Source organism: Salvelinus sp. IW2-2015, linkage group LG11, assembly GCF_002910315.2.
Source record: "Salvelinus sp. IW2-2015 linkage group LG11, ASM291031v2, whole genome shotgun sequence".
Lineage (NCBI taxonomy): Eukaryota > Metazoa > Chordata > Actinopteri > Salmoniformes > Salmonidae > Salvelinus > Salvelinus sp. IW2-2015.
The window spans coordinates 41,807,671-41,825,994 of NC_036851.1; the positions used below are offsets into that span (position 1 = coordinate 41,807,671).

Below are 18,324 nucleotides of genomic sequence, written 5' to 3' on the forward strand. Positions count from 1 at the left end.
TCATTTACTTTTCTACTCTTTTGCACACCAGTATCTCTACTTGCACATCATCATCTGCTCATTTATCACTCTAGTGTTAATCTGCTAAATTGTAATTATTCGCTCCTATGGCTTATTATTTGCCCTACCTCCTCATGCCTTTTGCACACACTGTATATAGACTTTCTTTTTTCTGCTGTGTCATTGACTTGTTTATTGTGTTATTGGCTTGTTTATTGTTTACTCCATGTGTAACTCTGTGTTGTTGTCTGTGTCACACTGCTTTGCTTTATCTTGGCCAGGTCGCAGTTGCAAATGAGAACTTGTTCTCAACTAGCCTACCTGGTTAAATAAAGGTGAAATAAAAAATGTAAAAAATAAAAAACATTCAACTTGTTAAAATAAACAACTTATTGGACAGACTTGTTAAACTTATGAATCTTACCTTTTGGGGTTTGATAGTTGCCTTTGGTGCAGCGGCCGTTTGGGGTGCTGTTTGGGATGCCTTGGGGCTGGGGCTTTGTGACAGGGAGTAATGTTGGTCGAGTTTCTGGTGGGTCACAAAAATACACAATGTGATGGATATAAGAAACACTGTGAGAGAGACAAAATGCACAAAAGATAATGGAGAGGGATTAGGACAGATGAAGAAACTTAGACGTTAACTCAACTGGCACAGAGGAATATTACCTTCTAATTGCTTTTTCTTTTTGATAACAAGGCTGAATTGCCCACTGACGTCCTGACTTCACTAGAAATTAAATMAATTCCAACCCAACTCTGTGAAGAGATACAAAGCGAAATCTGAATTAAACTGTTTCGGGAGAATATTGAAAATCAAGAAATTGGTCTGTTCTCGGGCAATTAAAATATTAATAATGTAGTATAGTGTAAGAGAGTGCATTCCATTGTTGTGTCACTAGTTTTAGGTCAGAAATGTAGGAATTCTGGATTCATTCAGGAATCTTCTCATCTCTAATCAGCCATAAGAAGAATGGGAAGCGTCAGTGCCATGCAGGGGAATGGGTTCCTCTCACCTCCAGGTCTGAGAAGAACTCCTGGCCTCCACAGCTTGTTCTCTTTCTGGTTCTGGAGCATACAGGTGTAAAGCCCTGCGTCCTCTGACCTTATGTTAATGAGGCGCAGTGTGAAAGTCATCTTGCTTCCCGTATCACGCTTACTGGCCTGGAACCGGTGTTCATCCACACTGGCTTCGTGGCTGGTCCGGCCAGCATTGTTGAGGCTGAGAAGGAACTGGATGTCGAGGTTGTTGTGGAGAGTGCGGAACCAGAAGACCTTCTGACAGGCGTGGTTGGAACACTCACAGGTGAGGACCTCTGTGTCGTTGATCCCGGGGTAGCGGACGAAGTCGGACTCTGAAACTGTATGGTGGGACACTGGGATAGGAGAAGTGAATGGAGGTTTAGTTTGGCTAAACAAACTGCCACCACATCAAAGGAGACATACAGTATATAAACAATACTGTTGGAATGAGGTCATATTGCCATTTGTGTGAGAACTTGTTCTCAACTAGCCTACCTGGTTAAATAAAGATGAAATAAAATTAAAATAAAAGTGTATGCTGGACAGAGATCAAAATAATAAGACATGATGGATGTCCGTGACACGTACGCTGTCCTACAATATTTTCACCTGACAAAGATCCGTAAAAGATTGAAACATTATCTGCTTGTAATGTAATTAAATAAATATGCTTTCACCAGTGTTGTGTTTATTTAAATCAGATAAATGATACCTGAAATACATAAAGTAAGTTAGAAAAGAAACCAGAAGGTTTGAAACTGCTCCATGTAAAATAAAGCAAATAACCTGAACAGGTACAAACCAACACTATCATCAAACCAGTCGTTTTGCAAGAGTGGAAATGTTAAATGACAGCGCCTTGGAACCATGAAGAAACACAAATAAAAGGTTAGTGGAGAGACTTATCTATAAAGGCSACATTATGAAGCAAACATTGTGCGAGACACTGCTGAACTGTTTCACTTGGCTTCTTTATATGTAATGCGTCACAGAAATATGTATTAAAAACCTCTACTTCATCACCCTCCCGGATCCGGGATCCTCCTCATCAAAAAAGCTGACTAGCATAGCCTAGCCTAACGGGACAGGGATATCATATAATATAATTTTCATGAAATCACAAGTCCAATACAGCAAATGAAAGATAAACATCTTGTGAATCCAGCCATCATTTCRGATTTTTAAAATGTTTTACAGCGAAAACACAATATGTATTTCTATTAGCTAACCACAATAGCCAAACACACAACCGCATATTTTCACCATGTTTCCACCGCATAGGTAGCTTTCACAAAACCGACGCCCAAAATAGAGATAAAATTAGTCACTAACCAAGAAACAACTTCATCAGATGACAGTCTTTTAACATGTTATACAATACATTTATGTTTTGTTCGAAAATGTGCATATTTGAGGTATAAATCATAGTTTTACATTGCAGCCACCATCAAAAATAGCACCAAAGCAGCCAGAATAATTACAGAGAGCAACGTGAAATACAAAAATACATGGTGTACAGCAAATCAAAGATAAACATCTTGGAATCCAGCCAATATTTCCGATTTTTTAAGTGTTTTACAGCGAAAACACAATATAGAATTATATTAGCTTACCACAATAGCCAAACACACAAAGGCATTTATTCACCGCAAAGGTAGCTTTCGCAAAAAAACAGCATTAGATACAAAATGAATCACTAACCTTTGGACAACTTCATCAGATGACAGTCTTATAACATCATGTTATACAATACATTTATGTTTTGTTCGAAAATGTGCATATTTATAGCTACAAATCCTGGTTATACATTGTGAATACGTAGCAACGATTCACCAGAATCTCCGGAGATATTTTGGACACTCACCTAATCTGACCAAAGAACTCATCATAAACTTTACATAAAAATACTTGTTGTATGGCAAATGAAAGATACACTGGTTCTTAATGCAACCGCTGTGTTAGATTTTTAAAAATAACTTTACCATAACATACAGCTTGCGTTATTGTGAGACAGCACTCACCAACACGGCAGAGAATAGGAGTCAACATTTTACAAAGAAATACAAAATAACATCATAAATGTTTTCTTACTTTTGCTGAGCTTCCATCAGAATGTTGTACAAGGAGTCCTTGGTCCAGAATAAATCGTTGTTTGGTTTTAGAATGTACATTTCTTCTGTCGAATTCGCGCCACAATGCTAGCCAAGGTTGCTAACATTCCCATCCTCTCTTGGCGCAAAGAACGGAAAACTCCAAAAGTCCCAATAAATGTTGAATAAACTGATAAAACTCCGTTGAAAAAACCTACTTTATGATGTTATTATCATATGTATCAAATAAAATCAGAGCCGGAGATATTCGCCGTGTATACCGAACGCTTTTCAGAAGACAATGTCGTGTGGTCCCCTGCGTGCCGTCGAAGACAAAGAAAATACCGGACCTGTCACTCCAAAAGCTCTTGTTCGCCCTCAGATCAAGCTAGACACCCCATTCCACCTTCCACTGCCTGTGACATCTAGTGGAAGGCATATGAAGTGCATGCATATCGATAAATAAAAGCCAGTTGAATAGGCAGGCCCTGAAACAGAACTTTGGTTATTCATATATATATGTGCAGACGCACTACTGGGAGAGTCAGGTAGAAGCCGTGGGTGTTCCATGATGCACACCTGTGTACACGCGAATGATGTTGTATTTATCATGCATGAGGGTTTAAGTTAACCCAGCTGTTGAACTTTTGGGGCCAGTTTTTCCAACGGACCAACACCCATTTTCTACCCTTTTCTCTCTTTTGATCCAGAATCTCCTCCATGTGAAATACTTTGTCTTTAACCAGGCTGTACTTCTGGAGTTCCTTCTCATAAAAGGAACCCTCTATAAGCTCCCCATCATAATCTTTTAACTTGTAGACAGGGGGGTATACGTGGTAGACATCCGGTAAACTGTGAACAACTCATGCGCTGTAACCTTGCTCATATTTTTTGTTGAAAACACCCCTCAACTTGGATATACGCACCAAGTCCCCCTCTATGAATTTAAAATCAAGTTTTTTCTTACGGCAGAACCATACAGATTTCTTAAAGACTTGGAAAGAGTTTTCAGAAGAGACCTCGGAGGGCTTCATCCGTATACTCTTATGGTAGCTGTAGTTGTAAACCTTTACTAAATCTTGAACTATATCGATATATCTATGTGTGTTGTGAGCTGTAAAATATTTCCACATCCTCTCCTTCAAAGTTCTGTTAAAGCGTTCAACAACTGAAGCTTTCAAATCCGAACCTGTAGCAAAATGTACGATATTGTGCTTCTTCATGAGTTTCTGAAAAGTATTATTAAAAAATTATTTTCCGCCGTCAGTCTGCACTTTCTTGGGTGCGCCTCCTTCCTTCAAGATAGAGTCAAAGGCCCGGGTCACCTCGGCCCCACTCTTATTTTTTAAGACCCTTACAAATGCTATTTTAGAGAAAATATCTATAACCGCTATCATGTAGCGATTTCCATCATTTTTATCTGCAAGGGCCTGCATGTCACATAGATCCGCCTGAAACTGGGACATGGGATGAGTAGAAAAAACTCTATTTTGTGGAAATTGTTTTTGCACAGGTTTATGCAGAGTATAAGCATCCTGCTCTGCCAACCATGCATTCACTTGAGCAGCGCCTAACCGGCTACCTGTTTCTTCGGCTATAGCTCTCTGTAACTGCTCCTTACCCCCATAAGACCCTTGGTTAGAGGGTGTTACGTTCCCCAGTTTCTGTGTTGTAGTTTGTGTATTTGAGTGTGTGTTTCAGGAGATGGCTTCCTGAAATTCTCCCCAAGCAGCTGATTGGTCGGCCCCAATTGATGATTGGAGAGCTGACCCCGTCCCCTCGTCAAGATACAGCTGTCTCTAATTACCATTGCCACCTGAAGCTATAAAAGCCAGTGTTCTGTTGTTCAGAAGGGAGAGATCCTAGGCAGGCTGAGATCATTGCTGGAGAATTTGATTGTGATATAGCGTTGGTTGTTTATCAGAAAGCGTTGGTTGTTTATCAGAAAGCGTTGGTTGTTTATCAGAAAGCGTTGGTTGTTTATCAGAAAGCGTTGGTTGTTTATCAGAAAGCGTTGGTATGTACTGTGTTAGTTGTTGCTGGGAGCAGTTGGTATGTTCTGTGTGAGATTGTTGCTTGGAGCAGTTGGTATGTTCTGTGTGAGATTGTTGCTCAGCTATTACTTACTTGATGTCCTGTGTTTGTTTGAGTATTGTTTGACATCCTGTTTCATTTGTTCCCAGGTGGGAAGGGGAAGGCACCTAGGGAGTGCTTAGGCAAGAGGCCCGCGGGCATACATATACCTGTAGTATATTCAATGTCTAGGCACACTAGGTAAGACCTGGGRGGACCACCCCCTGTATTTTGGTTAGTGCACCAGGTGGTGCTAAGTTAGGTAAGTAGTGGGTAGGCAGGTTAGATAGGAGAGGGGGAGCTTTGATATTTACTTTCTTTGCTTTGGTTCCATCCAGCCCCTTTTCCCCATATTACCGTMTAAGGAAATGAATCCTAGTAAGTGGTCAATTCTGCCTTTTGGTCGTCCTTTCTCGCACCTACAGTTCATACCTCTTTTGCTTCACAGGGAGTTGAGTTGCAGCATGGTGTTGCGTTACCTCTTCTCAGAGGCGTACGTAACAGAGGGGGTATAATAAATGTTTTTCAACATCTGCTCCACAGTCCTTCTTGCCTCTGATGTACAATAATGTTAATGAGCCTCTCAAATAACGACATTTCATTTTCATTTAGAATTTTTATTTTTGCAAACATCAAGTATTACGTTAAGAAAGTGCAGACTGATGGCGGAAAAACATAAATAAAAAATATTCCCTACACATCAATCATGACAACTTCTAAGTAATAGATGCAATATATGCATAAATTAACACACACTCTAAAGCGTGGGAACAGAATGCCCACTCCCTAGAACACGAGAACCTCCCGCCAGGATYTCCTGACAGGATGCCCATATATGGGCATACACACGTGACCCATGACATAGGGTCATAAATCACACGTTTGACGTGTGCCGTCTACGGTATTCTCTCTAACATTGTTACTTCAACACAGTCTGCGTTTTGAGAGATTTCATTGGTTAAATTTCAGATATAAAAATAACATACCAAAAACATGTATCTATGATCATATGCTATCCATTCAATTTGGCTACTTAGGCCTCCAGATATTTAGCAATATGACAACAATTGCTTCAGATCAGTCTACGTTGAGACCGACGGGAACAAGGGTCTTTAAAATAAAGATCCAGCCAGCCTCTTGTTTTAAAAAATTGTCGAGGTCACCCCCTCTCCTAGGGAGGATGACATGTTCGATGCCGATATAATGCAGGGATTCGTACTTTTAATTTGCGCTTTGTTTTACCCACAGTTTTTACCACAATGTCACGCCCTGACCTTAGAGATCCTTATTTATTCTCTATGTTTGGTTAGGTCAGGGTGTGACTCTGGTGGGAGATTCTATGTTTTCTATTTCTTTGTTGTTTTTGCCATGTGTGGATCCCAATCAGAGGCAGCTGTCTATCGTTGTCTCTGATTGGGGATCATATATAAGTTGTGATTTTCCGTTTTGGTTTTGTGGGGAGTTATTTTCTGTTTAGCTGTTTTGTTGCCTGACAGAACTGTGCGCTTTCGTTTTTTCTACTTTGTTATTTTGTTGCGGTGTTCAGTTTATTAAAAATCATATGAATGCCTACCACGCTGCACCTTGGTCTTCTTCTTCAACCCACGAGAGTCATTACACACAAAGACAAGTTATAAAATAACTGCCGTAGTGGAACACGTAATAACACCTTTGATTGGGATCTGTTTCCCTGTTTAAGGGATGTTTGAAAGATCTACATTTATAAGTGCCATTGCATTGAGCACAGCCATTATACTTAGTTTCCATCCAGTAGGGGCGTAAATAGACGTTGTGCAGAGATATTTTGGGGCGGTAAATCAGAGTTTACCAATTAATCTCTGAGATTTCTGCCCCGCGAGAATACGATCAAGGGAGGGTCCGAAAACACATTACGGATACTGTCATCGGATCTTAGAATGTGTCAATGTTTGTGAACGATTCCCTTAATTTGTTCAGAGCACTTTGAATAGCGGTTAGTTAGAACACAAGAACGCTTCTTTTTGCGAGACTGACCTTGAAAAAGATCACGTCTCGGTTTGTTTTGAATTTTCTCAATGGCAGTATTAATCTGACCATTTTTGTACCCCCTCTCCTTGAATTTTTTGCATCTCAGCCATATTTCTGTCAATCTTTTGATTCAACCGAATTGGCTGTAGGGCAAACTGTTTTTCAAGGAAAGCGGGTGACAACTATCAGCCCTCAACAAACTGTTACGATCAGTAGGTTTCCTGTAAAGATCAGTAAAAAACATCTGTATGTGACCAATACAATTTAATTTGAACTAGGACACTGAAATGTACAACTTGCCAACTGGTTGTAGTTATACACATGCCGCATTTGGCTCTTCAAAACTCAATCTCTCAAACGACACGTCCAAATTGTTCTCAGAATAGGTTGATTATGCAGGAAAAATTACTTTTCACAATTTTTATTCTCACAAGGCAGAAAGAGAACTGAAAATGCATTAATGTGGTCTTGGAATCAGCTTGAATAACCAGTTGGTTTTTATCCATCACAACAAGTTTATAGTCTGCCCAAACACGTCCATAATTATTTAAGATTTCACCTAACACTATTCATCTAATCCATTCACCACCAGATTGCCAGACCTCCTTTGCAAACAAAATAGTAGAACAATCACTTTCAGGCTTTTGCTCCAGCCCTGCTCTATTAGCTGAAACAGGTGTATTGGAGCAGGGCTGGAGCAAAAGCCTGCATACCCAGTTGCTCTCCAGGAGGAGGGATGTTTGATCCCTGTTCTACTGGACATTACTGAGTAATGAAATTGGAACAAAGAATAACAGTAAAATCATTCATCATTGGTAAGAAAATGTATACAGAGGACTTTTGAGAGATTCAATACTACAGTGCATTCAGAAAGTATTCATACCCCTTGACTTATTACACATTTTGTTGTTACAGCCTGAATTCAAAATTGATTCAATAATGTTTTTCTCTCATCGACACACAATAGCCCATTATGAGTAAAAACATGTTTGCAAATTTCTTGAAAATTGAACAGAGAAATGTCTAATTTACATAAGTATTCACACCCCTGAGTCAATATTTTGTAGAAGCACTTTTGGGTATGTCTACCAGCTTTGCACATCTGGATTTGGGGATTTTCTCCCATTCTTCCTTGCAGATTTTGTCAAGCTCTGTTAAGTTAGATGGAGAGCGGCGGTGAACAGCAACCATCAAGTCTTTCCACAGATTTTAAATGGAATTCAAGTCTGGGCTTTGGCTGGGCCACTCAAGGACTTTCACATTCTTGTTCAAAAGCCATTCCAGCATTGCTTTGGTTGTATGCTTAGTGTCATTGTCCTGTTGGAACATAAATCTCTGTCCCAGTCCAAGGTTGTTTGCACTCTGAAGCAGGTTCTCATCAAGGATTTTCCTGTATTTGGCTCCATTCATTGTTCCCTCTATCCTTACCAGTCTCCCAGTCCTTGCCGCTGAAACGATAGCATGATGCTGCCACCAGCATGCTTCACGGTAGGGATGGTGTTAGACAGGTGATGCGCTGTGCCTGGTTTTCTCCAGACATAGCACTTTGCATTCAGGACAGATAATTTAATTTGTCTCATCAGACCACAGAATCTTTTGCCTTATGATCTCAGTCATTGTCTACAGACGTGCACAGTCTACAGACGTGCTGTAGAGACTGTTGTCCTTCTGGCAGGTTCTCCCATCTCAGCCAAGGAAGTCTGTAGTTCTGTCAGAGTTGTCATTGGGTTCTTGGTCACCTCCCTGACCAAGTTCCTTCTTGCCCGGTTGCACAGTTTGTTCGGATAGCCAGCTTTAGTCAATCTGGGTAGTTCCATATTTTTTCATTTTCCCAATGATGGAGACAACTGTGCTCTTGGAAACTTTCAACACTCTAGAAATAGTTTTCTACCCTTCCCCAGATATATGCCTCATCACAATTCCACTGTATCTCTGAGATCTACAGACAGTTCCTTGGACTTCATGGTATAGTTTCTGCTGTGACATACACTGTCAACTGTGGGCTCTATATATAGACAGGTGTGTTTCTTTCTAAATCATGTCCAAACAATTGAATTGACCACAGGTGGACTCCAATCAAGTTGTAGTAATGTCTTCTTGTTCGTCTTATTTATCACGGCATTCGCACATTTTGTTTGTGCATGCTGCCACCTACTGTGCGGTAGTATGTGGTCAATCACGTTACACTTTGTGATACGAAAATAAAAAAGGAAGGGGGAAAATGTCAACATTTGTTTAACACTTTACTTGACACCCAGCGTCATAACACGTTATGACACAGTCATAACCATGTCATAACAGCTGACTTAACTTGTCATAACCTGTTATAATATGGTCATAACACTGTCATGACATATATTTAGACCTGTTGTGACATATATCGCGTTGTTTTATGGCTGGTTATGACACCTACACAAGAGTGTAAAAACCCACAAAACCTATCACACAAAGCAAAACATTCCATCACACCATAGCCTACATGTCAACAGTATGTTTATGATATAGCTAACGTTTTTTGAAATTGATCATGTTAAATTATCATTGTAATTGCGCATACAATGATGTCAGTCATGCACTGATCTAACCCAATGCTCTGTTGCTGATGACTGAGATGAATGCAGGATCAGATTTCAGTACCAGGACAAGACACCCTCTTTTTGACTGGTGACTGATATAAGGGCATGTACGTGATAGGTCTTTCTGGTTTATATGATTATGATGGTCATAATGCTTCTTGACAGTGTCATAAAGTTAATTTTCTACAAGTTATTTTAAATATGAGAAGAAAAAAACATGACTGTTAAGAATTAATTACAACAAAAACAAAGGATTTAAGAGAAACTTTTAAATGTAAGTAAACTTCTTTGTAGGGGAAAAACTAATTTGAAAAAATGTGGGTTTTGACACATGTAGGTGTAATAACCAGCCACAAAATAACACAATATATGTCACATCAAGTGTAAATATATGGGTTATGACATTGTTATGACTATATTATGACAGGCTATGACAAATGATGTCAGCTATTACGACATATTATGACAACACTGAGTGTCAAGTAAAGTGTTACCAGAAATTGTACTACCAACTAACCCTACACCTACAGTGAGCTCAACAATTATTGGGACAGTGACAATTTTTTGTTGTTGTTTTGGCTCTGTATTCCAGGATTTGAAATGATACAATGACTGTGAGGTTAAAGTGCAAACTGTCAGCTTTAATTTGAGGGTATTTTCATCCATATCGGGTGAGCCGTTTAGAAATTACAGGTCTTTTTGTATATAGCCCCACCCCCCCCACATTTTAGTGGACCAAAGTATTGGGACAAATTAACTTATATGTGTACTAAAGTAGTGAAAAATGTTAAGTATTTGGCCCAATATTCCTAGCACGCAATGACTACTTATGCTTGTGACTGTACACATTTTTTGGATGCAGTTGCGCCTGTGATGGAACATTTTTATGTTTGTGCTTTTCTAATAACCAATTTCTGTGTTCATGCAAGTGACGAATGAATGTGCCTGGAAGGAATCTTCACTATCAGTATCTGCAATTTGGCAGTACGCCCAGAACCTTGTTTTGAAAGGCATATCTCAGTTTCAACGTCTCAGCTTGGAGAGAAGAATCCTCGTGAGATGTTGGTCGGTCACATGCATGAATAAAACGTTAATGATGAATTAATGATGAATAATGAATAAGCTAAATCATGCAAATATATGTCTGTGTAAGTAGTGTATCAGAGAACTAACGGGACTGCCCCAATGAAGCTCACTTCAGACCGGTACTTTATGCATCTCAGTTTGACTGTGACCTCTCCAGCTTGCTGTTAATAAACAATGACTCATTTAAGATTGACTTCGAGTGTCCCTGTATAGAATTTCCACGACACGCCCGATAGAAATTAATAGTAAATAATGTATCGTGTCAGTTTGGATTCACTTTTATTGTAAGTAAGAATAGAATATGTTTATAAAAACTTCTACATTAGTATGGATGCTACCATGATTACGGATAATCCTGAATGAATCATGAATAATGATGAGTGAGAAAGTTAGAGGCATAAATAACTTATTCACCATTCAATTCTACTGTAACAAAATAATCTGAACCACAACCAAAACAAATAGCAAATACATCCAACAAATGTGTCGTCACAAACTTGATGTAGTCTGTGCGCTAGGAATATGGGACCAAATACTTAACAAGTTTGCAGACGACACTACAGTGGTAGGCTTGATTACCAACAACGACGAGACTGCCTACAGGGAGGAGGTGAGGGCCCTCGGAGTGTGGTGTCAGGAAAATAACCTCACACTCAACGTCAACAAAACAAAGGAGATGATCGTGGACTTCAGGAAACAGCAGAGGGAGCACCCCCCTATCCACATCGACGGGACAGTAGTGGAGAGGGTAGTAAGTTTTAAGTTCCTCGGCGTACACACCACGGACAAACTGAAATTGTCCACCCACACAGACAGTGTGGTGAAGAAGGCACAGCAGCGCCTCTTCAACCTCAGGAGGCTGAAGAAATTCAGCTTGTCACCAAAAGCACTCACAAACTTTTACAGATGCACAATCGAGAGCATCCCGTTGGGCTGTATCACCGCCTGGTACGGCAACTGCTCCGCCCACAACCGTAAGGCTCTCCAGAGGGTAGTGAGGTCTGCACAACACATCACCGGGGGCAAACTACCTGCCCTCCAGGACACCTACACCACCCGATATCACAGGAAGGCCATAAAGATCATCAAGGACAACAACCACCCGAGCCACTGCCTGTTCACCCCGCTATCATCCAGAAGGCGAGGTCAGTACAGGTGCATCAAAGCAGGGACCGAGAGACTGAAAAACAGCTTCTATCTCAAGGCCATCAGACTGTTAAACAGCCATCACTAACATTGAGTGGCTGCTGCCAACATACTGACTCAACTCCAGCCACTTTAATAATGGAAAAATTGATGTAAAAATGTATCACTAGCCACTTTAACAATGCCACTTATTATAATGTTTACATACCCTTCATTACTCATCTCATATATATATATACTGTACTCTATACCATCTACTGCATCTTGCCTATGCCGTTCTGTACCATCAATCATGCATATATTTTTATGTACATATTCTTCATCCCCTTACACTTGTGTATAAGGTAGTTGTTGTGAAATTGTTAGGTTAGATTACTTGTTGGTTATTACTGCATTGTCGGAACTAGAAGCACAAGCATTTCGCTACACTCGCATTAACATCTCCTAACCATGTGTATGTGACAAATTACATTTGATTTGATAACTTTTACTACTTTGATACACATAAGTGCTTTTGTTCCAATTCTTTTGTCCCCTAAAATGCAGGGGACTATGTACAAAAAGTTTTGTAATTTCTAAACGGGTCAGCCGATATGGATGAAAACACCCTCAAATTAAAGCTAACAGTTTGGATTTGAACCTATCATTGTATAATTTCAAATCCAAAGTGCTAGAGTACAGAGAAAAAACAACCAAAAATATGTCACTGTCCCAATACTTTTGGAGCTCACTGTATATACAACTATGAAATATGTTTTTAAATAATAGCATTTTCCATTTCAGTTGCTCCACATCAACCACCCCTGTAATCACTCCTTTCAAAGGCGCTCTGCTCAAGAGAGCAAAGCAAGTCACAGGTCTTGACCCGAGTCACGTGACGTGACGCGCCCACTCCCTCTGGATGGAAGAAACCCAGAAAATCATCACAAGTCCACTTCGAGCTACCTTCACCGATTTAACAGTACCAAACTTTTTTTCTACCCAGCCTTAGACTACATATGGGTCAGCCAAAAGGCAGAGATCCACTTTCTCCAAAAATGTCACTCCCACTGGGCCGGAATCATCATTTGCATCACCATTGAGGTGAGGCTCGGACTTGGAGGTCTTCACCACACCTTCCACCAGAGGCAATTCATCCTCACTCTTCAGGTTCAATTTCTGAGCGATCAGAGACAGCAGAACACGGTTTGTACTTGGCGTCTTTCTTCCACAACACACATCTTCCCACTGCAACCGTCTCTTCTCCTTCCTCCTCTCTGTCCATAACCACGTCTATCCGTTCACCACGCTCTTGCCGTGCCTTCATCCGCTGTATTGCTTGCAGAGCACGCACTGATGTGTTTTGCCAAAACCCAACTTCTGTTCCTTAGCCCAATTTCTAAGTCTGGCTATCTCTGGCCTCTCCATGCTTCTATTCTATCGTTATAACTTTTCCCCCCCGGGGCTGCATGTCTCAGAGGACTCTCTCCAACCAACCGAAAGCCAAGCTCTCTCCCCTTGTAGTGACATCTCAATGATGATCAAAAGAAATTGGATGCACCTGAGCTCAATTTGGACTGCCATAGCAAAGAGGTGTGAATACTTACGTAAATTAGATATTTCATAAAAATCGAAAATGTCTAAACATGGTTTCAATTCGTCATTATGGGGTGTTGGGTGTAGCTGGGTGAGAAAAACATTTTATACATTTTAAATTCAGGCCGTAAGACAACAAAATGTAGAATGTCAAAGGGGTATGAACACTTTCTGAAGGCTATACACATGCTGGGTATAGGGAGGTCATGTGCCATTCAGACTCAGATCTGAGGTGCATTCATTATGTCTTGCAACATAAACCGTTTAAGAACCAAACAAAATGAAATGGGACCTATCTGAATTTGTCCAAAATAAACTCTGTTTTCTTTGCAAAATGTTTACCATTTGGAGTAAACTGTTTCTGTTGCAAACATGTTTTGCAACAGAATCTGTGTAATGAATATACCCCAGCTGAAACACCTGTTCAGAATTCTAACCTACAAAGTGTCTTCAAAGTACATGTGATTAAAGGCCCAATGCAGCCGTTTTTATCTCATTATCAAACCATTTCTGGGTAACAATTATGTACCTTACTGTGATTGTTTTCAATTAGAAGTGGTCTGGGTGGGGTGGGGAAAACTGAAAACTAGCTGTTATTGGCAGAGAGGTTTTGAACTCTTTCTTATTGGTCAATCAACTAATTTATTGCCTGGTGATGTCAAAATTCCATCCCACCAAAACAGGCTGAAATTTTAGGCGGTCTTTTCAAACAGCTCTTACACTAAAAGGGAATTATCATTTACACAATTTCACAGTATTATTCCAACTTGATAGTGTGGAAATATATATAAGGTTGCAAAGCTACCGGTAATTTGGAATCTTCAGTAATTTTGGAAATTAACTTAAATGTTTTATTTATACTTGAATAACTTAAGTGTATTATTTTTTTAAATATCTGTTAGCATATTGTCCATGAGTTTCTAGTAGATTGACCATATGGTTCAAGAGAAAATAGCCTAATTAATAAATATTAAAAAAGCATCTAATCAACATGGTATTATTTTCAATTAACTCTGCAAATCTTCCAACTATTTACTTTTTTCACAACTGCTACCAGTTTGATGCCAAAACATTTACAACAAATACATATTGACATAGTCGAGGACAGGTCAGGTCACGTTAAGGGAGAAGAAAAGTTTATTACCCGTATCACTTAGTTTCCTGCCTAGCAATAAAGATACAATGTTTATGTCACGATCGTCGTAACGTGGAAGAGAGGAGGACCAAGGCGCAGCGTGATAACAATACATCTTCTTTATTTGAAGACGAAAACGAAACGAACACTATACAAACTAAACAAAACAACAAACGACCGTGAAGCTATAAAACGAAAGTGCAGACACAAGCAACTAACGTAAAGACATAGACAATCACCCACGACCTATCTAATGAATATGGCTGCCTAAATATGGTTCCCAATCAGAGACAACGATAGACAGCTGTCTCTAATTGAGAACCAATCTAGGCAACCATAAACACACATACACCTAGACTGAACACTGCCCCATAAACATACAAAAAACCCTAGACAATACAAAACACATACATCCCCCATGTCACACCCTGACCTAACTAAAATAACAAAGAAAACAAAGATAACTAAGGCCAGGGCGTGACAGTTTAGCAAGAAGGAGGAGACTCCACCCAAAGTGGGGTACATACAGTTGAAGTTGGAATTTTATATACACTTAGGTTGGTGTCATTAAAACTCGTTTTTCAACCACTCCACAAATTTCTTGATAACAAACTATAGTTTTGGTAAGTCAGTTAGGACATCTACTTTGTGCATGACACAAGTCATTTTCCAACAATTGTTTACAGGCAGATTATTTAACTTATAATTCACTGTATCACAATTCCAGTGGGTCAGAAGTTTACATACACTAAGTTGACTGTGCCTTTAAACAGCTTGGAAAATTCCAGAAAAGTATGTCATGGCTTTAGCTAATTTACATAATTTGAGTCAATTGGAGGTGTACCTGTGAATGTATTTCAATGCCTACCTTCAAACTCCATGCCTCTTTGCTTGACAACATGGGAAAATCAAAAGAAATCAGCCAAGACCTCAGAAAAAAATTGTAGACCTCCACAAGTCTGGTTCATCCTTGGGAGCAATTTCCAAACGCCTGAAGGTACCACGTTCATCTGTACAAACAATAGTACACAAGTATAAACACCATGGGACTACGCAGCCTGCATACCGCCCAGGAAGGAGACGCGTTCTGTCTCTTAGAGATGAACATACTTTGGTGCGAAAAGTGCAAATCAAACCCAAAACAACAGCAAAGGACCTTGTGAAGATGCTGGAGGAAACAAAAGTATCTATATCCATGTACAAAAGTATCTATATCCACAGTAAAACGAGTCCTATATCGACATAACCTGAAAGGCTGCTCAGCAAGGAAGAAGCCACTGCTCCAAAACAGCCATAAAGAAGCCAGTCTACGGTTTGCAACTGCACATGGGGACAAAGATCGTAGTTTTTGGAGAAATGTCCTCTGGTCTGATGAAACAAAAATAGAACTGTTTGGCCATAATGACCATTGTAATTGTTTGGAGGAAAAAGGGGGAGGCTTGCAAGCTGAAGTACACCATCCCAACCGTGAAGCACGGGGGTGGCAGCAGGAGGGACTGGTGCACTTCACAAAATAGATGGCATCATGAGGCYGGAAAATTATGTGGATATATTGAAGCAACATCTCAAGACGTCAGTCAGGAAGTTAAAGCTTGGTCGCAAATGGGTCTTCCAAATGGACAATGACCCCAAGCATAATTCCAAAGTTGTGGCAAAATGGCTAAAAGACAACAAAGTCAAGGTATTGGAGTGGCCATCACAAAGCCCTGACCTCAATCCCATAGAACATTTTTGGGCAGAACTGAAAAAGCTTGTGCGAGCAAGGAGGCCTACAAACCTGACTAGGTTACACCAGCTCTGTCAGGAGAAATGGGCCAAAATTCACCCAACTTATTGTGGGAAGCTTGCGGAAGGCTACCTGAAACGTTTGACCCATTAAATTGTTTAACGGCAATGCTACCAAATACTAATTGAGTGTATGTAAACTTCTGACCCACTGGGAATGTGATGAAATAAATAAAAGCTGAAATAAATAATTCTCTCTACTATTATTCTGACATTTCACATTCTTAAAATAAAGTGGTGATCCTAACTGACCTAAAACAGGGAATTTAGTTTAAATGTATTTGGCTAAGGTGTATGTAAACTTCCGACTTCAACTGTATACCACAACTATTATAAACATATTTTTGTCTAATGCAGCTGTTTTGACCCTCTGGGAAAAATAAACTTGGTTTGAGCTTTCATAGTGTCTGTTGAGTTTTTACTCTGAGAATTAGAACCTAAGAGTCGGCATTGCGAGCAGGGTTCACCACGATTTTCAGTCGAACTAGAGATTCCAAATCAGTAAAACAGGAGATGGCATCAGAAATAAGGTTGTGTCATGACTGGCCTGTTCGGGTCAGGTTACTGTGGACCACAATCCTACAGAGAGATCTCTCACACCCGCCAGAGGGGAGGAGATCGAGAGGTATGGAGATGTTTTTTTTAATGACACCTGACGCCCATTGTAAATCTTAAGGCAGCAAACAAAATTCCTTTGTCCTCTCAGTATGGAGAACCGGCCTCAGAACATTAACATGCAATAAATGGACTTTGGGACAATAGGTTTCGTCAGCCAGAATGGTGGTAATGACAATAGATGGAATATGAAAATGTATGTCATTTTTGTTATGTTATTAAAAGTTAAAGGATGACGTTATAACAAAAACATTGTAACTTTAAGAGTTTTCCTAATATGTGCCCGATGTTTGCATATTGTACGTTGTGTGGAAAATGTCCAGACCAAAATATTTTTTTTGTAAAGATGAAATGTGAAGTTAGTTGTCTAAATTGGATATGAGTAAAATCCAGACCTTGCCTCGTAACTTAGTACGCCCAGAGAATTGCCATAAAGGCGGAAATGCCCATTTCTGACCTGAGGGTATAAAACATGTGAGTTATGAATTAACATACCAGAATAAGTGACCCTGAGCTGCAGCCCATTTTGTGTAACGTGTCATATTGTGTTGGCCCGCTAGGGACCTGTTTTATCGTACTAAGTTCTAATCAATAGCCTAGACTGTGTGTTTGTGTATGTGTATCTTATATTACCATTTAAGCTTGTTAGCAAATAAATAATCAACTCAATTGGTGTGGTTCGTACATATTTGGTGAGACACGGGTTTGTGCGGATTCCCGGATTATGCGACTGTTCAGAATGAGACTGTAGAGGAAATTAATTAATTAACGACTGGTGTAAAATCGATATTCTTTGAGTTAATTTGGGAAATAGAAACTCAATAAAGCTAAAACTTTCCCATGGTGCCCCAGGTTAATTAGTTAACAGTTGCCTGATTCATTTAATCACGTAATTATAAACCGTTAATCATTCGTTGAGCAGCAGTCGTCATATTAATCAATACAACGTCACAACAGTAGGCACAGTTCCTACACCTGTTATCACTAGTTCTGACATCTTGGGGAGATGAGAGTCGAAGTCTGAACCAATTAAAAGATACGGACCTAGAAAGCCTGAGCTTATTCAGTAGTCCCATTGTATTACGACCGGTCGTAGCTTTGTGGTATATGGGAAGTCCCGGAAGGTAAACCCGAACAGGTTGGTACCTGTAGAAGGTAAGTTCTAGGGGGTGGTAGGTTGGTTCCTGCTAGTACTATAAAGTATATGGTAAGT

At 39.9% G+C, this 18,324-nt stretch overlaps 1 protein-coding gene across 1 annotated transcript; it reads right to left on the minus strand.

The window, feature by feature from the left end:
* Nucleotides 1-389: 389 nt before the first annotated feature.
* Nucleotides 390-13,307, minus strand: LOC139028439 (uncharacterized). The gene is made up of 4 exons (XM_070445837.1): nt 13,230-13,307; nt 13,078-13,159; nt 1,017-1,361; nt 390-529 (listed from the first exon to the last, which is right to left on the minus strand). The coding sequence occupies exons 1-4, from the start codon at nt 13,305-13,307 to the stop codon at nt 390-392; spliced, it is 645 nt and encodes a 214-aa protein (XP_070301938.1).
* Between the last annotated feature and the right edge of the window lie 5,017 nt (nt 13,308-18,324).